Source organism: Muscardinus avellanarius (assembly GCF_963383645.1).
Source record: "Muscardinus avellanarius genome assembly, chromosome: 8".
NCBI lineage: Eukaryota > Metazoa > Chordata > Mammalia > Rodentia > Gliridae > Muscardinus > Muscardinus avellanarius.
Genome location: NC_137794.1, coordinates 85889049 through 85912118, shown reverse-complemented (window position 1 = coordinate 85912118; position 23070 = coordinate 85889049). Strand labels below are relative to the sequence as shown.

Here is a 23070-nt window from a genome sequence, read left to right as displayed (position 1 = left end):
GTGATTCCCCACCATGACCACCTTTATATTCCAATAATTCTTCTGCTGTCATAGCCTAACAAAGCAAATGCCTCCTTTCTGCTGTTCTTCCTGAAGCAACACCACCATCCATGTGTGATTTTACATCTCATCTGTGAGGGTTCACACATACTGAGTGCTTACCTGGCGTTAGGTTCACTTAGGAATATTTTTCATTGTTAACTCGTTGAATCGTCACAGTGGGGTGAACTACCATTGTAATCTCTACTGCATATGTAAAAGCTGAGATCCGGCCAGGTTGTAAGGGTGCACGCCTGTAGTCCTAGTACTTAGGAGACAGAGACAGGTATATCGCAGTTTCGAGACCAGACAATCTCCAGTGCCATAAAACTTAGGTACAAAGATTTTTAGTAATTTATTCAGATTCAAAGAATAAGTGGCAGAATTAGAATACAGACCTTTGTTCTCATCTTGTACCCTTATTTGGAGGTAAATATTTTTTTAGTTCTCCTTTTATTTATTTATTTTGTGTGTGTGTGTGTGTGTGTGTGTGTGTGTGTGTGTGTGTGTGTGTGTTTTACCGGAGATTGAATAATTAGGGCATTCTATCTCTGAACTATGCTCCCAACCCTTTTTTTATTTTATTTTATTTTTGTTTATTTGTTTTGAAATAGGGTCTTGCCAAGTTCATGAGTCTTGCTAACTTGCTGAGGTTGATTTCTAACCTGAGATCCTCCTGTCTTTGCTTCCCAAGTACTGGGATTAAAGGCATGCACCACCATACTCAGCTCCTCCTTTTCTTTATTATCCTCAATTCATTGGCTTGCAAGTAGTGAGACACCAAAAATTATCAAATTAGCTTAAATCCCGATCTGCTGCTGAATAAGAATCAAATGCTTATCAATGAAATTTCAGTTGAGACTCTCTCCCTCCCCCTCGTCCCTGAACTTCAGTCTGACGTCAGTTTGAGTCAGATAATAGCCCTTCTTGTCCCTTCTAAGAATAGACTGGCCTCAGGGTAAAATATTCTTTGATCAACTGTCTGATCTTGTCACTATCACTTATCCTACTTCTCCTCAACCCAATTTCTCTAGTCTTGTTTACCCCTTTCCACAACAGGAATATCCTCTTGTCTGATCCCTGAAACACTAGCAGATTTGCGGTTAAAGAATTTTTTCAGCCGGGCGTGGCGGCGCACACTTGTAATCCCCAAGCTTGGGAGGCGGAGACAGGAGGTTCTCGCAGGTTCAAAGCCAGCTGTGCTGGCGTAAGAGACCCTGTTTCAAAAATATAAAATGGGTCTGGGAGTGTAGCCCGGAGTAGAAGGGCTTCCAGGAACCCCAGTACCACCAAAAAAAAAAAAAAAAAAAGAAGAAGAAGAAGAATTTTTTCAAATCTAGAAATTGAATTTAGAACGCATGCTTTTGGGCAAGCGCTACCACTGAGATGTATCCCCAGCCTTAGTCAACTGACTTCTTACAGGAGTGCAAAGACAATTCAATGAAGAAAAGATAGTCTTCTCAGCAAAAATTCTGGAATAATTAAATACCCACATCAAGAAAAGATCCTGACACATAGTTGAAATATTTTATGAAAATTAATATAAAGTGAATGACAGAGCTAATTTTCAAATGTAAAACTATAACACTTATAGAATAAAATATCACAGAAAATTTGTGTTAACTTTGGGTTTGGTGATAAGTTTTTTAAATTTAACACCAAAAGCATGATCCATATGAGAAAATGGGGTTAAATTGTAGTTTATAAAAATCTTATATAAAATACTATTTTTATAAAAATATTATTACAAAAACAAAAACACAAGCCACAAACTGAAAGAAAATATTTCATCTGATATATTTGATGAAGCACAAAAATATCTAAGGAATTCTCAAAACTCAAAAGGAGAAAGACAATCCATTTAAATAAATTATAATAACCACTTTACTAAAGGAAACATGAATTTCAAATAAGCATACATAAAGATGTCCAATATCATTACAGAAATGAAATGAAAACCACAATTAGATGCCACTATACCAATGAGAATATATATATGCATATATATATATATATGCATATATATATGCATATATATATATATTTTTTAAATAATAGTATAAAAACTAACAAAGACAAAAGCAAAGAGATATTCATTGCTGGTGAAAATTTCTAAAGCAAGCTACTCTGGAAAACAATTTGGCAGCTTCTTATAAAATTAAATATATACTTATATAATTCAACAACCTCATTTATAGATATTTACTCAAATTGAAAACATTTTTACCAAAGCCTGTATTTAAGTATTCAGATATTTATACATGTTTTATTCATAATTGCCCAAATTGTAAAAAAAATAATAAGTGGGTAGATAAATAAGCTGTGTTATAGTTAAAAAAATGCGATTCAGCATTTAAAAAAAACAATCTGTTGATTCATGCAACATTGTGGAAGTATCTTAAATGCATTTTCGCTGGGCATGATGGGCCAATGATAAAATAATTGAAAGGCAAATTGATTATAATCTAAAGAATAAAATAATATCCATAAATCCATAGGACATAAATAAATGATAGGAAAATAAATTTGGGAGAAGTGCCAAATCCTCCTGATAAGTGCACTGAAAGAAATAGAAACTCACCCTTCAAATACAACATGACTGAAGAATACTGTTCAAAATGTACTGGTGACTCATAAAATTAGTTGGCAAAACTTTAAGAAAAAAAGAATATATTTAGAGCCTCAAAATATCTTTCCCCAAATATTAACTGCAGTGATGGTTTCAACATATGCCTATAAAAATTTAATATTCCTCCCTATCTTTAATGGGGCATGTTTCTCTGCCCATTGATTGTAGAATGGACTTGGTAATTCCTTTTCTAATGAAAATAGTATGGAAATGGAGGAACAGTAAGCTTTGGAGAAAACTTCATAGACATCACTTTAATCAAGTGATGGAGGTTAATTTCACCAATAACAAATCATGCTGATATTATATACTGCATGAAGTGATACGGTATGAACACTTCACCTCTGTGGTATTCTTCTCAAAATTCTATAACCCAGGCTAATCACGGGAACATTTCAGACAAACTTAAACTGAGAAACATTCTGCAAAATGCCTGTTTTTCTTTTTTTCTTTTTATGTTGGGGATCAAACCCAGGGAAATTCTACCTCTAAGCTACACGCCTACCTCTATTTCTTTTTTTTTTTTGTTTGTTTGTTTGTTTGTTTGGAAGCTGGGTCTTGCTAAGTTGCTGAGAGCCTCACTAAGTTGTCGAGGCTGGCCTCAAAACTGTGATTCTTCTATCTTAGCCACCTAAGTACTGGGATTATAGGTGTGCCTCACTATGCCTGGCTCTGACTAGTACCCTTAAAAACTATCAAGGTACTAACAAATAAGAAAAGATTGGGAAAATGTCACAGATGGGGCAAGGAAGCATGCTGTATAAATACAACGTGGTATCCTGGATGGGATCCCAGAACAGATATGAGTGGCAAAGTGATGAGGTTCAAATAAAGCCTGTAGTTTAGTTGATACTGCAATGCCAATGGTAATCACTTAGCATTGATGAATGTGTCATGATTATATAAGATGTTTACCTTAATGGAATTTGAATGAGGTGTCTGTGGGAACTCTGTGCTATCTTTGCAACTTTTTTGTTAGTCTAAAATTACTCCAAAATGAAGAACTTACTTAAAAATGGAGAAGAGAGAGTATATAATAGTCAGAATTGCATAAGCAAAATGTAGAAATAAGAAAAGTACATGGTTATGTTAGCGATGGGAGAGAGGCAGGACCAGGCAGAAATGGAGAAGTTCTTTAAGCGAGCGTATTCCAAACCATAAACTTTGAAAGTCAGGGTCCAGAGCATATGGTCATTACATATAAGAGACCCTAAATTGTCTCATCTGAACTGAGGCACTTTTGAGATGAAAGGGATGAGAGGGTGCTCAGATTAGACTGCTAGGACAACAGTCATAATCTGGGACTGTTGTGCAAACTAGTCACCCCACTTTGCCATGATAAAAGACTTGGACTTGATCATGAGGGCAGTGTTTTCTAAACTGTTCACTTGAAAGTCTTAAAACTGTTAAGTGAAAAACGTGTTCCGCATTCAGAAATACTGGATAAAAGACAGTCACACTTGTTTCGTTACTGAGCCACTTCTCAAAACCTTTAATTTTTAAGTGTGTTCCATGAATCTTTACGAATGTAATGTTTCTCAAACACTTCTCCATAAAAGAATTTCCTGATTTTTTGGACCCAATCTACACAATTCTTAACTCTTCCCCACCCAAGCTCTTTTTATTTTCAAGCAGTATATTTCAGGACCGGCTGCAATCATGGGGATAGTATGAAGCCCACAGTGCTGGTTTCAGTCAAACAGTTCAGTAGCAGCTCTGAAGACAATAAAGTTGAGTAGAATTGACCAGGCCAGTTTCAGTAGCTATTGAAGTGGACCAGGGCACAGGCAAAGAGAAGAGGGCTTATAGACAATTCTTAGGAGGAAAATTAGAAACAAATTGCTATGGTTTGACTGTTCCCCCAAAGTTCATATGTTAGAAACTTAACCCCCAATTTGCATAATAATGGTATTTGGAGGTGAGGCCTTTGAGAGGTAATTAGGATTAGATGAAGTCATGAGGAGGGCCCCTTGAAGGTATCCGTGGCTTTATAGAAAGTGGCTTTTTCTTACCGTGTTATATTCTCCATGTTATATTCATGTCTTACCGTGTCTTACCATGTTATATTCTCCACCATATTTGTGATGCAGTATGAGACCAGAAGCCAAGAAGAGGCTGGCTTTCTGCTCTTGGACTCCCCATCCTCCAGAATGATAAGCCTAACTACACTTCTATCCTTTTTGTTTTACATTTTTTATAATATTTAGATTTTTTTATTGGTGCACTGTAGTCATACATCTTAATAGAGTACAAGATGTAAGAGGCACATATGCACACATCACTTTAGCCCTTACCATATTCCCACCACAATCCCTTCTCCTTCCCTCCTTCTCATGTTTGGCTTAGTGATTGACATTGATATGTTTGTGACTATACATCATGTACATTAGGAAATTTCCCTCTTCTCCCTTTCATTCCCCTCAGCTCGCCTTATTTGCTCATCTACAGTATCTCCTTATTCATCTAGATTTCCTCCCATGACCCATTTTCTCCTTAGCTTCTGCATATTAGGGAGAGCATCCTATTTTTTACTTTTTGTGACTGACTGATCTCACTCAGCATAATGTTCTCCAGTTCCATCCATTTCCCTGTAAATGATGTAATTGTGTTCTTTATGGCTGAGTAAAATTCCATTGTGTACATATCCCATAGTTTTGTAATCCATTCATTTGTTGATGACCATCTTGGCTGGTTCCATATTTTGGTAATGGTGAATTGTGCAGCTATGAATATAAATATGCGTGCGTTAGTTTGGTAGTTTTGTTTCCATTCTTTCAAGTAAATACCCAGAAATGGTATTACTGGATCATATGGTAAGTTTGTTCCCATTCTTCAAAGGGTCCACCATATGGTTTTCTAAAGTGTTTTCACTAATTTGCAATCCCACCAACAACGTATTAGAGTTCTCATTTCTCCATATCCTCACCAGCATTTGTAGTTGTTTGTGTTTTGAATGATTGACACTTTTTTTTTTTTTTTTGCAGTACTGGGGGGGATGGAACCCAGGGGCGTTGTATCTCCAAGCCACATCCCCAGCCCTATTTTTTTAGTCTATTTTGAAACAAGGTCTTACTAAGTTGCGAAGGGCCTCCCTAAGTAGCTGAGGCTGCCCATGAACCGGAATCCTCTGGTCTCCGCCTCCTGAATGCCAGGATTACAAGCAAAGGCCACCACACCCAGCCACATCCATTCTTTAAAAACTAACCAGGCTTGCATTTTGTTGTAGAAACAGAAAATGAAGTGAGGAACACATATACCAATCACACTGTGCCGTAATTGTCCACTTAGATTTCTATGGAAGGATGATTTGTTACCCCTATGTTTAGAAGTAAAAACAAAATTTGTCTTGTGCTCAATATTTGTCTAGGGAATTTGTGTGGTCTTAGAAAACAAGTAGACTAAACAGAGAGTCATGGAAGGTACTTAGAGTTAAGATGTAACGAAACTAATTCTTATCTATTAAATATTAATTTAAGCTGTCTTTTACTGAGGACAAAGTTCTTAAAATGGGTGTAGTTTTTCTATTACAAATAAAAAACAAACTTGCTCAAGTCAATCTGTATTTCTCATCTATCAATAAATTTCTTGTCTTACGATATATACTTTTTGTGTCTCTTGCTTCTGTGAGTTTCCCACAAAATCACCCAGCATCATTGAAAAACATTAATTTTTAGGTTTAGTGACTATTGAATGAACAGGCTATTATTCCTTTCATTCACTAGAACTGCTATTCCAGATACTAGTGATAATGCAGTGGACCATTCCCCATCAGAAACCACAGAGGTTATGTAGGAGAGGTTTACATTAGTAAGGAGGCAAAAGGTATGCTAATAATAACTCCCATTCAATGATCACCTTTTTTTTTTTACACTTTAATTGGTGCATTTTTATTATATAACAATGAGATTCAAAGTGATACATCTATATGCACACACAGTATTTGATGTGCTTCCCTCCTGATCCCATCCTGCTAACCCCTCCCCATACACGTTCCTGAAATTGGTAATGATATCTCCATATGTGAATATAACATTATTTGATCTGTTTCCTTTCTCAAGCCTCATTTTCCCTGTTCCTTTCCTTCATTTGTTAATGAACATTTAGGTTGGTTCTATAATTTGACTATTGTGAATTGTCTTGCTATAAACATAGTATGTAAGTGTCACTATAGTACTCTAATTCTTTTGAGAAAATACTGAGTGGTACAGCTGGGTCATATGGTGGTTCTATTCCCAGTCAATGACTAACTTTGTATTACCCTTGAAAATCTTTCAAAGGAGGTCCAAACCCCCAAAATGACTTCCTCTAAAATATCCACTTAGTCGGGCATGGTGGCACATGCTTGTAATCCCAGCATTGGGGAGGCTGAGACAGGAGGAGCACGATTCTCAGACAGCCTCAGCTACTTAGTGAGGCCCTCTGCAACTTAGTTAGAGCCTGCTTCAAAATAAAAAATTAAAAAAAGGGCAGGGGGTGTAGCTCGGAGGTCAAATGCCCATGAGTTCCATCCCTGCAAAAATAAAAAATAAAAAATAAATCCACTTTTTTTGTGATACTGGAAGTGAAACCCAGGGGCATTCTATCTCTGAGCTATTCTTCTAGCTCTGATTTTTATTCTTTATTTTGAAACAGAGTCTCACTGAGCAGCAAAGGGCCTCACTAGTAGCTGAGGCTGCCCTCAAACTGCAAATCTCCTGTCTCAGCCTCCCTAATGCTGGGATTACAAGTGTGTGCCACCACATCCGGCCAAATATCCACATTATATTCCTGTAGCCATAGATCACTCACCTCTGCAGGTGTAGAAGGATTTGTTTTGCAAGAGGTGAAATTATCACGTGTTGATTTTTAAAACGTGTTGATGTAGTCACTTGCTGATAGTTATTGAGCTCCACTGGATTTAAGAAACCAATCTGGATTTCAGTAAGTAGCAAGAAAATACAAAAATGAATACTGTAAATGTTAAGAGACTCTCTTGGAGTCATGTTATCCTCTGTGCTTCTAAATTCTGCAGGGTTACCTAAACTATACTCTTTTTCCATTTGAATACAAAAGGGTTAAATTGTATTCTTAGGTTTTTCAAAAGACTAGAAAGACATCTACTTATATTTTAAAATATGAGAAGTGGCAATAACCCTGGAAACAGGATGAGGGCAGCTAGCTTTGGTCTCAGCATAGACAGGAGCAGGACAACCTGAAGAGGCTACATAGCCTCAGAGTCTTCTAAAGGGCATGGTACCTCCCCTCCCACAGCCTAGGGTTCTAGGACATAAAAGCACACTGGAAAGTGAGCTGGACTGCACATAGATGTAAGTTCCTTGCTTGATAGTTTCTTGAGTGTTTCCTCCTGAGCTCATCAACCACTTCCTAATTCTCACATTCAACACACAACTTTCAGTTCTTACATTACTTGAACTTTCATGTGACAAGTAACATCATAGACCATTCACTCTTTTTGAAACATTTTCTTTCAATCTCTAGTTTACCTTTTTTCTGATTCCTTTCCTATTTCTCTGATTATTTCTACACGATATTTTTCTTTTTTGAATATACCTTTATTGGTGCCCTGTAGTCTCACATCATAAAATAGTTTAGAGTGGTAAGGCCACACCAGTACACAGCACTTGGTGCCCCTCGTCCCCCTCTTGACTACCTCCCCTTCCCCATATATGATATTGAAATTGGCATTGGTAATTTCACATATATACATAGCTAGGTGGAAGTATTTCCTTCATTAAGTACCCCCATACCCTCTCCTAGACCTCCCTTCCTCATTTCTTAAACACGGGTCGTCTCCAGCGTTCCACATTTAGTGAGTTCATCTCTTCCCATAGCTCCAAACCGGATCCTACGCTAAACTCTGACTCACATTTTTAAGTACCAGTAGGATACTTACATCTCAAATATGAATATTTAACATTCCTTGGTGTCTTAGAAGCAACACTTTCATGGCTAAATTTATTGTCTCTTTTCTCTCTCACTTATCACCTCCATTCTCAAGCTGAAACTGTTTTACTAGTAATGGTCAGCCTCAGAGAGCTTCGTCAATGTTCAGCTCAGTTCCACGAGTCATAAGATTAGGAACCATCTCTTTCCATCTCCATATGTAGTTCATTTCCAAGTCTTCTTAAACATTTCTCAAATCAGTATTCACTTTTTGTCCTCCAGTGTACTTGCTTCTGTGTGGTCTTTCAACATCTCTGATGCTGGAGATTATATATATATTGAGAAATGTTATTGCAGTGATCTCTCCTTCTTCCTCCATTCTTAGTGTTATTATCATTTGATTTTGCTCACCTCCCCAGTTTTCTTCATGGCATGGAATTATGAGTACCTCACACCTTTGTTTAAAATCATTTAATGGTTTAATTCTTATTCTATGGTCATTTAGCCTGATATAGAGCTGTTCATTAAAAGAACTGCATTTGCCTTTCAAATCTCATTTCTCTTCAATTCATACATCATGCTTTAGCTAAATAAACATATAGGGAGCCCTAAAATGTACACTTTCCCACGATCTTAAACGATTCCACATGCTCTTCTTTATGCCTGGAATGTCTTCCCATCTTGTCTTCCAGTTAACTTTTGTATACATTTTTTGAAATTCTGTTCATACAACATCTTTAGGATTTTCCTTGACCCCACAGTAAGGTACCCTGGTCTCTGGGCTCCCACTGTGCTTTATACAAATCTTTATCACAACACATTTGGACCCCACTCTGAGATCCCTATCCTGTTTATTTTGGTATCTCAGTGCGGTGGCACAGTACCTGGCACACAGCAGGCTCCCGACGAACATTTGCTGAATGAATGACGTGGTAGGAAGTACCCTAGATGCTGAGTATTTTGACCTATGCATAATAATCTGTGTGACTTTGAAGCACTTGGGGTTTGATTTCCTTCATCTGTGAAATGAGGAAGTAACACTAGACTTTCAGTTTGAGACTCTCCAGCTGTAACGGCCAAGATTACTCTCTGTTACGAAGGTCTAAACGTATGTTGTGACTGATCACAGAATATTCTCTAAAAATTTAAAATACTGAAAAAGGAGCGATTTCACTTAAATTCTGAATTTCTAATATATTGCGAAGAAAATAATTTGGTTATATTGGCTAACATTCCTAAATGTCCACAACAGGGACTGGAGCTGTAGATCAGTGGAACAGCACCTGTTTTTCAAGTCTTAGGTTTGAGCCCCAGGACCACAAATAAAACAAAAATCTACAATGTTCTAGAAGAATCACACTCTTATTTATTTATTTAGTCTTGGGAATTTAACCCAGGGGCATTCTAGCTCTGAGCCACACACCCAGCCTTTTAATTTTTTATTTTGAAACAAGGCCTAAGTTTCTCAGGATCTTGCTAAGTTGCTGAGACTGGCCTTTTTTTTTTTTTTTTGTCAACCTGTTGATCTTCCTGCCTCAGCCTCCCAAGCACTGGGATTACAGGTGTGAGCCACCACACCGGGGCAGCTCACATTGCCTCTAAATGGCCAGCATGCCCACTTCTCTCCATTGTTCCCATCTCTAAGAGGCCCCATGTATCCTTGCCGTTACCCATTTAAAAACATATGCATGTATAATACCAGCCATCCTGTAATTTGCTCACGTAGTACCAACTCAAAACATCCTCTTGACCTAAGTGCATTTGCCCTTTTTCTATCACTTGTCCTGGTGCTTGCCTCAGAAAACAGCGTCACCTCAGTGTAGGTAAAGACCAAGCCAATCGATCCTCTAAATAACTTGGTGAAGTACTGCTTTTATCTGAAGCAGCTGATGCTTCTCATGTAACAATTACATTGTATTTGAATAGTTATAACTGGATCATCCTTTTCTTGTGGAAACTATGTCCTGCGTCTCTACGATGCTTAGAACGATTTGCATGTACGACAGAATCTGGGTACTTTGTTTTGGGAGGAAGGGAAATGGGGAGGGGGAGCACCAAGAGTGTGTGCATGTATGTCATCGCAACATGATTTGCATTAAGATGTGAGACTATAATGCAACAATAAAAGCACACACACACAATACAAACACAAGCTTGAGTACCAAGTGAGCACCCAGAGGTGACGCCTCATTGATTCCTGTGTTCTTGTTTTTAAAGGGGGCTGTGAATACAGTTTCCTGCAAAGTTAAACGTTAGCCAACAGCCATGAACCGCTGAGGCGGGGTGAAGGCACGAGTCCAGGGAAGCTGGCTTCACCAAATACGACAAACAACGGCCCTCCATTTCCTCCTCTTCTCTTTTGCACGCAGGCGCTCCCCGCTGTACGTCAGGCTTCCTAGAACAGCTCCCTCGGAATTGTGCTGGTACCTCCATTCCGGAGCTTGGAAGCGGAGGGGCGGGAGCGGCGGCTGTCACTCTGCGGCGCGGCTGTCACTCAGCGGCCAATGGGAGCGCACAGAGCCCCACCCGCCCCGCCCCCGCCAGCGAGCATGCGCACTGGGTGTTCTCCCGCCGCCGCCCATCAGCTGAACACCGCAGCGGGGGGCTCAGGGCCTCGAGTGGCCGCGGCCAGAGGAGGAGGGCGAGGAGGCCGGGGTAAGTGGAGGACGGAGAGGGAGCGAGGGAGGGAAAAGGTCGCCGGCCGAGCGCCCTGGAAGCGCAGGGCCCACCGCTGTCGCCCCCGGTTAGTGCGCAGCGCCTGGTGGCCGCCGCCCCGTGCCCTCCGCAGCCAGCTCCGGGAGGGGGAGGAGGGCTGTGGGCTCCGGGAGCACGGAGCACCCGGCCAGACTGTCAGCCCGCGGCGATCCGGCCCATCGCTGCCCTTGCCCTCTTCCTCATTTAACTCATGATTGGAGAACACACACACACACACACACACACACACACACACACACACACATTTTAAACCCCTCTCATGGAGGGACTGAAAAACATTGGACTTGTAGCAAGCGAATCTTATTCGAGAGGCTCTGACTTTGACTTCCCTAACTTTTCTTTGACCTTAGTACCTGTGTTGAATTGATTTACATAAAAACCTTTAAAACACAGTAAATCGTTCAAAAATTTCCCTCTTTCTCCCCACCCCCGGTTTTCTAGGCCGCGTACTTTAAATCCTGACAAAAAGGAAAAATAAAAGAATGCCCTTTTGGTCAAATGCTGTAATTTTTTCCCCCTCTCAAATTACTTACATTTGTTTGGCTCATAGATGCATACATTAATTTTCGATCACTTTCAGTCATTGTATTCTGCCTATAAATATCTGTCATGTAAAACTTTTCCAGAAGCTGGAAGAAAAGGAAGTAATTATGAATTGCTGTGCTTGGCGATGTTGGAAGTGGATGTGTTTCTGTTCTGGGTATGCTCTGAGCTGCAACCCGGCAGAGACTGATAAAACTGTTAAACTGTGTCTTGTGATGTGGACGAGACTCTTCTTTGAGAAGTTGGCCTCAGGCTTGTGACCAGTTAAGAATTAGGCTGTAGTTTCAAAGTGTCTGTAGAAGTTAGTGTGATGCTGTATTAACTCATTGAAGTCTACCTCATTTTCCTTTAGATGTTTTGCTATTGCTGGGCCTCATTAACAAAGTCCACCCTAATTTTAGTTATAATCCCATACTTTATCCTGTTACGTAAATTATCTAAAACATCTGCAGTAAATCTGAGTAAAATTTACTTTGGTTCCATATAATTTGAAAGTTTAATGTGTGATAGGGTGAAAGAATCTTTAGTGCTTTGAACTAAACCAAGTACTGTAATATTAGTTGAGTGAACTAATGGAGCTGAGCTGAAGATTCACTTCCTGTAGTTTGTATAGCAAATACTCATGTTATAGACTGAGCGTACTCACCCACTATAGAGTAGGCCCTGGGTCACATCTTTCCTGCATAGATAATAAGAAATATGCTAATTGGATTATTTTGAATAGTGGCAAGTGTTATGAAGCAGTTAGATTGAGAGAGAATGGTGGAACTGGTGACCTCATTTAAGATTAGGCATCTAATCTAGTCATGTACACCTTGCTGGGAGAAGGGACCAGTCACGTGTGAATCATGAGAAGAGCCTTCTAGAGATAGAAAAATGTCACTTAGAAAGGTTCAAGAGAGCAGTAAACCTGGATCATTCAGATTTGAAGGAAGGCACAGGAATGCATTGTTTTAGAAATGGTAATATTTAGCCTCAGACTAGGTGTGTGTTCCTAGTAAGTAGTACTCTTAATTATTCATTGTACAAATGTTTATTTAGCACTTGTTGTATAGCTAAGTACTAAAAATAGAGGTCCAAAGAACAGACATCCCTCCTTTTCTCCACCCCCCTTTGGGGGCACAGGATGGAGGAAAGGCCAGTATTAAACGTTGATACTCATGATTATGAAAATGAAACTGACCAGTTCTTTGCCCGGCTAGATTTATAAAACAAGAGGTTTCTGCTTAATGGAGACATTCAGTGTGCTACAATATGACAAGTAGTAACTGGGAATAGTGTTTGACACTCAGGATTCTGCATTAAAATTCCTTTGTTCAAGCTGGGTGTGGTGGCACAGGCTTGTAATCCCAGCATTCCAGAGGCTGAGGCCAGAGGATTACGGTTCGCAGACAGCCTTACCTACTTAGTGAGGCCCTCTGCAACTTAGTGAGACCCTGTTTGAAAAAAATAAAGAATAAAATATAGGGCAGGGGTGTAGCTCAGAGATTGAATGCCCCAGGTTCCATCCTCACACTTGCCAAAAAAAAAAAAAAAAAAAAAACTTTGTTCATTCTTTATTGTTCTTTAGAAGGAGTCTTGGGAAAACTCATTATGAGTGTTGCACTTTGATCCTCCCTTCCCCTCTTTCTCTTTATAGTGCTTATATATCTTTATAGAAAGATAATTATTGAGATGTTGAATTGAGCACTGTCCAACAGTACTTTTGGCAATGATGAAAATACACATGAGCTGTTCAAGCTGGCCACTAGCCACGTGGAACACTTGGAAAGTGTCTAGTGTGACTTCCATTTAACTTAATTTTCATTTAGAAGCCCATGTAGTTAGTAGCTACTCTATCAGACAGTGTAAGTATGGATAGTGAATTATATACTCATTATCGTAAGCCGTGACACTAGAAATTCTGGATGGCTTTCAACGAGAATACTTTAGTGTATAGCAGTTTGGGTTAGGAACTGGAAATTGGTGTAGAAATTCAACATTAATTAAGCCTATATGTGAAGATAATAAACTTTTGAGTCAATTTATAGTTATTTATATATCCAGTTTTATGTGCATTTTTTGCAGTAAAGCTAGCTATTTGGCTTCTTTATTTCTCATATTTCATTAGAAGAACCTTTTAGATATTATGTATGAGCAGATGAATACATGAAGGGAGTATTCTGTCCAACTGTGTTTCACTGATGAATTCCTGGAGTATTCTAAACCTCATTTTTAGGAGTGAGGATAGTCAGTCAAACTTCATATGGGCCTACAGAAAGGTAGTACATTGGCTTCCCTAGTTGAATGAGTTCACCTGTACTAAATTTTGTTATACAGAATTCAGTTTTGTTTAAAAAATATGAACTCCAGGATTTAGTTTCGAATATTCTTATGCTTATCTTAAACAAGTTAACTTACTATGCCTCAGTTTCTTCATGTGAAAAATGACAATAATATATCTCCCTCATAAGCTTTATTGAAAGAACTAACAGGAAACAAATGTTAAACACACAGTGGATAGGAAATAATGCATCATTTTACAAATTGCTTTTAATTCTTCACTCAAGACTAAACTGACGTGATCGCCTCTGTATCCTCACCCTAAGAAATTACAGACACTTGAAGAGTAGTAGCTCTTTGGTTGAGTGAAGCTGAATTGCCTCACCAGAGGAACCTTTTCAAATGTAGTTTGTGTAAAGGGATGAGGATAACTTGAAGCTTTTGTAGTTAAGTAGTTGACTCTTTAGAAAGGAAGAAAGGCTTAGACTAGATGTTCATGAGTTTTAAGGGGTAAGAAAATGCTAGAGTCCTATGCTTCTAATAACAGGACCTGGAGGATGCTCTCAGTGGAGAGAGCTGGCTACAGTTTATTGTGTGGTGGATGTGGTTCTGGTGTAGGTCCTGTAGAACTGAGAGAGAGCACTTTATACCTTTCCTGTGTAAGATAAAAAAGCACTTGCTCTTTTTTATCTGATGCATGAGGTGATGCAACATCTCATTTTGATCCTGGCAGGAGGCCTAGATGCTAAGTGTTTTACTTAAGGTAGAGATTTACAATTGCCAGTTGCACTGGTGGCTGAACAGACAATCAGTGAGTTCTTGTAACGTCAAGGACACCTGCCACTAAAGAAGATGTGAAGCACATGATTTGGAGACATGGGTGTGAGACTCATTCATGTCCATGGTAATGTGAACCTTGCTGGTAGGGGAGCTCTCCTCCCTCGCCAAGAAAGTACATTAATAAGAAATAGAACATTTTCTCATGCCCATGTGTTGCTGTGAGCCAATTTTTCTAGAGATATAGTTCTTGATGGAATGGAGGAAAGATGTCATTAGGCCAAGAGAAAATTGTCTTTATTCATACAGTGGGTTATTATTTGGCAATACAAAGGAAAGAAGTACTAATCTATTCTACAACAGATAGATGAGAGAAACAAGCCAGTCACAAAGTACACATACTATACTATTCCATCCATACGAAATATCCAGAATAGGCAAACCTATAAAGACAAAATGTAGATTGGTAGTTGCCTCCGGCTGGGGAAGTTGGAGAGAAGTGGAGAATGATTGCTCATGGTCTTATCATTATTCCCTAAACAATACAATATGGCAGTTATTTACATAGAATTTACATGGCATTATGCATTAATGTATTAGAAGTAATCTAGAGATGACTTAAAGTACACAGATAGATTATTGCAGTTATTAGTTCATTTTATATAAGAGACTTGACCATCCCCCAAATTGGGGCATCTGAATCTTTGTGGCCTCTTCTCCCTATTAGAAATCTCGAGTGGTTTCTTATTGTAACATAGTCAGACTAACCCAGCATTCAGGGCCCTCCTTTTTCTGTTCTGTATGTAGCAAGCATGAGTAGCTTTGGAATCTGAACTCTGACCAGTGGATGGATATGTTGCCTTGGACCAGCTACTTAATCTTTATAAGCCACTGTTTGCTCATCACTAAAACCGAATAATGCTACCTACTCTAAGGGAGAAGTTGTGAAAATTCATATTTTTTTCCAGTACTGGGAATTGGACTCAGGGGCATTTTATCTCTGAGCTACCCCCCCCCCAGCCCTTTTTAGTTTTTATTTTAAATAGGATCTCACCTAAATTACTGAGGCTCTTGCTAAATTGCCAAGGCTGGCCTTGAACCTACAAGCCTGCTGTCTCAGCCTCCAAAGTACTTGGATTACAGGCCTGTACCTCCATACCTGGTTGAAAATTAGGCAATCTTTATGAAATACATCTCATTTTTCAGATATGTAGTAAATGTTAGGTCATTATTTTCTATCTGTGTTGCTTCCCATTTATCCAGCTATGAATCATCTGACTCAGGGCTGGCCAGGAGCCTTCCCTTCCTTTGGTAAATATTTGTGCCCTTTTAGCTAAGCATGGTAGTACATGCCTATAGCAAGGACCTCAGTAACTTAAACCTTGCTTCAAAATAAAAAATAAAATAGGGATAAGAATGTAGCTCAGAGGTAGAACACCTGTGGGTTCAACCCCTCTACACACACACACACACACACACACACACACACACACACACACACGCGCACACAGAACAAAGCCAACTTGTGCCCTTTATACATACATGTTCTAGGTCTATTGGACCTACTCCTCATGTGCTCACCTTTGTTCTCAATACTAGTCACACTCAAATATCCAAATCTTGTGTTTCTTTTTCATAAATGCTTTCTAGAACAAGAGCAGTAGGGATTTTTCCTCTTTGTAGTCCCTGTCACTTTTGCCTAGGAGATGACCTTTTATTGATATGTGTTGATTTTTGTTGGTTTCATTATTAGCTACCTTTTCTCCTAAATAACAAGCTTGATTTGAGCAGACACTTTATATTCTGTTTTGTTTAGCATTTCCTAAGTGCTTCATGGAGTGGTGAATAGGCAGTAGGCTCTGAGTAGAGAGTTGGCTTACAAATTAACCACTGACTTCTTTGCATTACTCCAGTGCTCACCCAATGGAGGGCTAGCTGTAGGAGTGATTGAAATTCTTTTCTGTTCTCAGCCCTGTAAACTGCAATACCCCTTTACAACTTTATTTCTAACCCTGAGTGGCATGGCATGGATTGAAGAAAGAACTTCATCTTTCTCCCACCTGCAGCAGGACCTCCATTTTGTCTTCCTTCCCGAGATACTGATTGCTGGAAGAGTCATCCATTCTCTTTCTGTCTAAAATGTATGATGACCACTTTATAGGATATTTTTTTCTTTTCTCAGTTGGCTGTACTATTTCAAATTTAACCTGTTCCATGAATCTTAGAGACCAGTTAGTCATATATTTCCGAGCTGTTCTTGTATACATTACATTAGATACAGAGAAATTTCTGGGAGTAGCCTGAAGTCTGTGTTCCATTAATATTTACATGTGTGTTCTGTGCAAAGAATTATTTTAAATGTTGGAGAAAGATTAATAGCACATTAGTCCTACCTTATGGTTGCTTGCAGTTTCATTAAGGATAAAACATATAAACAATTCAATTCATATGCAGAAAAGGGACATAAAATAATCTTCCTTAGATTAAAGAAGTTTTCATAGATGTGCAATTTGAATCTTACTAATTGTTCAGTGTGTTTAACACAACTCTGTCCTTAAAAGTCCAGTATTTTTCTTGTAGAAATGAGAATTTTGCTACTGGATATGTCAGGTTGCCAGATCTCAACCTTTTTGTTCTCTCTGATAATTTGGAAGATAGAACCCAATAACATTAAAAATATAACCATGTGACTTACAATTTTTAGATGACTGCTTAGAAAACTGGATAATCTACCAACATTTGATGAAATTAGAGAATCAGAGAGTCAGCCATGTCTTACACTCCAGGAATTGGTGGGGACCCTGCCCAGCTGGCCCAGCGCATCTCTTCCAACATCCAGAAGATCACGCAATGTGGTGAGTTGAGATTCAAATTGACTTTGTTGTATTCAATTATTTGTTTGTTTATTTATTTATTTATTTATTTATTTATTTATTTATTTTATTTGGTATATTATAATTATACATCATATTGTTGCATAGAGTGACAGAAAAATACATGCTATTGTATTGAATTTTTTTTTGTGTGTGTGTGGGTCTGGGAATGGAACCCAGGGGCATTTGACCTCTGAGCTACACCCCCTGCCCTATTTTTATTCTTTATTTTGAAACCGAGTCTCACGGAGTTGCAGAGGGCCTCACTAAGTAGCTGAGGCTGTCCGTGAACCGCAATCCTCCGGTCTCAGCCTCCTGAATGTTGGGATTACAAGCGTGCGCCACCCCAAAATACATGCTATTGTATTGACTTTTTAACCAAACCTGGTGGGGGTTCATAAAAGGACAACTATAGCAGTTGAGGGAGGGACGAACATTATTCCAAAAACAGGTTGTAAAAGGCTAAAAATCTTTATAATGAGTATAAGGAATAATTATGATAGAAGATGTGACACTGCATTTTTCTGTCTGGCACCAGACTCAGGCACCTAGAATATTATTTCATTAATGAAATAGAGACTTAAATGAATAATAGATACTTGAATTTGCTCTAAAACTATTTGGTTCTCTATGAGCTTTGATGACTCAGTCCCATAGATTTGGAACTGGGGAGCACTACTAATAGCTCAACGGACATATTTATTAAGAATAAGAACTGATTAGATATTGTTTAGATTGATTTTATAAATTGTATACAAATGCATGGTGTATAATTAAGGATCAAGGAAGAACTAAGCAATTATCCTAGTCCTTTATGTTTGCTATAACAAAATAACAGGCTGGGTAGATTATTAAGGAAATACATTATTTAGCTCGTAGTTTTGGAGGGCTAAGAGCATAGCATCAGCATCTACTCCGCTTCTGGTGAGAGCCTCATGGCAGAAGGGATCACATAGCAAGAAAGAATACAAGAGAGCGAGCAGAGGAAGTAGTCTCACTTTATAACAACTCACTCTTGGAATGACCAAGCCAGTCCTGAGAGAGCAAGAAAAGCATTAACCTCTCCTAATGACCTAATCACCTCTGAAAGGCACTTCCCAAACTCTCCCACATTGGGAACCAAGCCTCAGTATGAATTTTGGTGGAGACAAACCAAATCCAAACCATGGCAGGAAGGGTCATTTTAATCTATTGAAACAGATATTGTAGAATATGATGACCTGGATTCACCACAAATTATCCCTTTCTACACTTGTCAGAGACAGTGTATGAATAGACTCATTCAATGTGAATGAATTAATTAGAACTTATTACTTCTCAGAAAATATGTACAAATTAAGGAAAGTGATTATAGCAGGTTTTGGCTATAATAATTATAGCAGGGTTCAGATTTTTTTGTTTTTGTTTTGTTGTTCTTAAATCATAGCCAATAACTAATTGTGGATTATTCTAGTCATCTCGTTATCAGTGTTTAGCCCTCAGGGTATTGCCAGAATTCTTTGAAAGTATATTTATACAGGTTTAATTTTTAGCCTACATCCTTAAGGATGCTTCTCTTTACCAAAATGTTAATACACTGCTGAAGTATAAAATGTTTTTAGATGGCCATTACTATGTTTTGTTTTGTTTACTCTAATTTGTAGCAGGGAGAATTGAACCCAAATATATTCTGCCACTGACCTACATCCTTAATTTTATTTGTTCTTATTTTGAGACAGAGTCTTATTACATTTCCTAGGCTGCTGGCCTTTCTGCCTCAGTTTCCCAAGTTTTTGGGATTATAGGCATGTGCCATCATACCTGGCTTTATACTATACTTCTTTTATCTAATCTTTAATCTCCCAACAGTTACTACTCTATCTGAATGACTTAAAAGAGATGCCAGTATGTTTTGGAGGCAAAGGGTATCAAATCATATTATAGATTGTTCTAGGAAGGTGATGCCTTTACAATCATGTAAAACCTTTTCTTATTTGATTTTCCTTCGCTATTCCTCTAGCAGCATGGAAGTGAAAGACATTGAGTATCATACTGTCCACAGCAGGCAGTGTAGGAATGGGTTAAGTTCTGTACCTTTTTGTCTTAGGGCACCATCATTAGCTCTGCTTAGCTCTTCCAGCTTCAGATCTTGTCTGATATTGGCCACAGAGGAACTTCTCCTTTCTGTAGCTCCCGTCCTGCTGGTTAGACATGTTGTCAGTCTGCCTCAGGTGAATCTAGCTACCTGTGTGATAATTAAAGAAGCTTGTAATTTTAATTTACACATGTTTAAAATCAAGGCTTTTGTGCAAGAAAGGAGGTCAAGACCTCCCTCCAAAGAATGGGACAAGTGCCCTGTTTTGGTAACACTAACTGTTGTAAAGAAGGAAGAAGTGGAGAATGACTGTTGTGCTGAGATTATAGAAGTAGTGAGCTCTAGGTGATATGAAAGATTGAAGATTGTGTGTGAACTTGAACTGGAAGGAGATAAGGGTAACTTAAATCAGACCACACTCTTAAGAGAGTGATCAGTTGATCCAGTCAGATGAGGAGTGATAAACTGGGCCGGAATTGAATATTCCTGGCATGGTTGATAGCCAGTTTAAGTGCTACACTGATCCAGGAAAGTCTTAGAGTGTGCAGGAGGATCCCCAGCCATCCCATGTGTAGAACTGTTAAGAAGCCTGGGACAATTAAGCCAAGAGAAGGTATGATCACCATCTTCAGAATGTGAAGCACTGTCATGTATGAAACAGAAGCCATATTTTCTGCATGAACATAGGAGCCTGTACACACGCATTGCAACTCAACGAAACCCTTGTAGCTACAAGTGGTCAGATCTCAACTTGAGAAGGAAGAAGGACTTTTCAATAATGCATCTTGTTAAGAGATGTCATTGCCATCATTGCCTTCCTCAACAGGAGAATACTGTTACTAAGGGACCAGAAACCATGGACAGATACTTCTCAGGTCTGTTATTCAGATTTTTTTTGCATTACTAGAGATGGAACCCAGGGGGATTCTACCTCTGAGCTACACCCCCAGCCCTATTCTTTTCTTTATTTTGAAAAAGGGTTTCATTGAGTTGCAAAAGGCCTCACTAAGTAGCCAAAGCTGTCTGCAAACTACAATCCTCCCATCTCAGCCTCCTAAATGCTGGGATTATAAGCATTCGCCACCATGTCCACCTTGTTATTCAGAATTTTAAACATTAGAAAAATGGTTCAGTCTAAGTATCATTTATTTACTTATCTTTCATTCATTCACTCATTCATTCATTCATTCATTCATATATTGTGTTACTGGCGATTGAACCCAGAGGCATTCTACCTCCAAACTACGCTCCCAATCCTTTTTTGTTTATCTGTTTAACTATTTATTTTTTGTTTTGAAACAGGTTCTCGCTAGGTTGCTGAGAGTCTTGTTAAATTCTTGAGGCTGGTCTTCAATCTGTAATCCTCTGTCTCAGCCTCCTAAGTATACTGGGATTACAGGTGTGCTCCACCACTCCTGGTTGGCTTTTAATTTTTGTGTTCTGTCTTGATTCACCCAACAAATAATTCTTTGAGCATGTATCACTTGCTAGGTACTGTTGTTGACAATGGGAATTTAGTAATAACCAAGATCTATAAAACCCTGCCCTCATTTAATTTATAGTGGAGTAAAGAGCAACAGATAGTATTAAAAATTTAATAATAAATAACTTCTTATGAAGAAAATACAGTGAGAGAAAATGAAATGAGAGAAAGCAGCTGGGGAAGTTGTGAGACTTCCGGGAAGATGGCGACTGAGAAAAGCGGGGCTTAAGAGCCCCGCTAACAACTAATCTCCATTACCACAAAATCAGTGCCTTTCATAGCCAGAAAACACCATCACCAGAGAAACAAAAAAATCACCAGGCTCCAGAGAGGAAGGGGACTCAGAACAAAACTCAGAGCCACAGACGAGATACACCGGCCTCACGCCCGAGGACGTGGCAGCAGCACCTTACTGCCGGCAGCAGCAGCGAGTTCACCGAACGCCTACAGCAAGCCAAGGTGAGCCGCTACGGAACAGCTGGGCGGGATTTTTCGGTGCAGGGAGCATCTAAAGCTCCCAGTGGCTGAGCTCAGCACACACTGCAGGGACTCAGAGCGGAGCTCAAAAACAGAGAACAAATACGCCAGCCTCACGGCCGAGGGTGTGGCAGTGGCGCCATATTGCCACCAGCGGCAGCAGCAGCAGCAAATTCACCGAGTCCACTACAGCTCGATCTGCGTATTCAACAACAGTGAGTCAAATTGCGGGCCCGAGAGGAGAAATCCCAGTACTGCACTCCCAGGGACTTGACCCAGTGGGGGAGTGGCGGTGGCAGAGATATCACACCATAGGAGAACGCTCAACCTGGCACCCCCCCCCCCCATAGTCTAAAGCAGCCTCTATCGACTCCCTCGGTCTGAAACTCTGTGATACAACCCAGTAAAGGAGTAGTGGGGTCTGAGATACCACAGACTCGAGATCCAGAGCACCTTAAGTGAAGTCATAGTGACCCAAGGGAAGAACCCAGAGAAGGCACAAACTTCTGAAATCATGGGAAAGAGGAATAACAATGGAGCAATGAATGCCCACAACCCCACAACATCAGAACCCGATAAAACAGAAATTCAGAGATTTCTAGAAGATCAAATCAGGAAAATAACTGTAGAAATAATAGAGGTGTTTCGAAAAGAATTCAGAGAGAGCCAAAAAGAGATAAAGGATGCAATTAATGAAGTAAAGGCCTCAATTCAAAGTACAAACAACTGATTAGACCACATGGAGAATAAAATCTCGCTCTTAGAAGATGATCATTCCAAAAATGAACGCATAGTTTCTAATCTAGAAAAAAATATCCGACAGCAAGAATCTGACATTGAAGAAATAGGGGCCAATTTTAAGAGAGCTAACCTAAGAATAATTGGAATAGAGGAGGGAAAAGAAGGTGAAACCAAAGGGATTAACAATCTCTTCAAGGAAATAATAGCAGAAAATTTTCCAAACATAGAGCAAGAGGTCAATACACAGGTCCAGGAAACTTATAGAACTCCCTTTAGACAGGATCAGAGAAGAGGATCCCCACGCCACATAATTGTCAAAATGACCAATGTGGAAGCCAAGCAGAGAATCTTAAAGGCAACAAAAACAAAGGGCCAAGTGATATTCAGAGGCAAAATGATTAGAATCACTCCAGACTTCCCAAACCAAGTCATGAGAGCCAGAAGGGCTTGGAGTAACATATTCCAAACTCTGAAAGAAAACAACTTCCAGCCAAAAATTTCCTACCCAGCAAAACTTTCTATCAAATTAGATGGAGAAATAAGAAGCTTCCATGACAAACAGAAACTGAAGGAA

The 23070-nt window shown here is 39.2% G+C and overlaps 1 protein-coding gene across 1 annotated transcript in view; it reads left to right on the top strand.

Moving 5' to 3' along the window:
• Positions 1 to 17618: 17618 nt before the first annotated feature.
• STX7 (syntaxin 7) overlaps positions 17619 to 23070 on the top strand; it is a gene marked incomplete at both ends in the record, with an annotated part of 33331 nt that continues 27879 nt past the window's right edge. The window contains one exon of the mRNA XM_080700335.1: positions 17619 to 17703. Within this exon, the coding sequence (XP_080556461.1) occupies positions 17619 to 17703 (85 nt within the window). The remainder of the gene's footprint in view (positions 17704 to 23070) is intronic.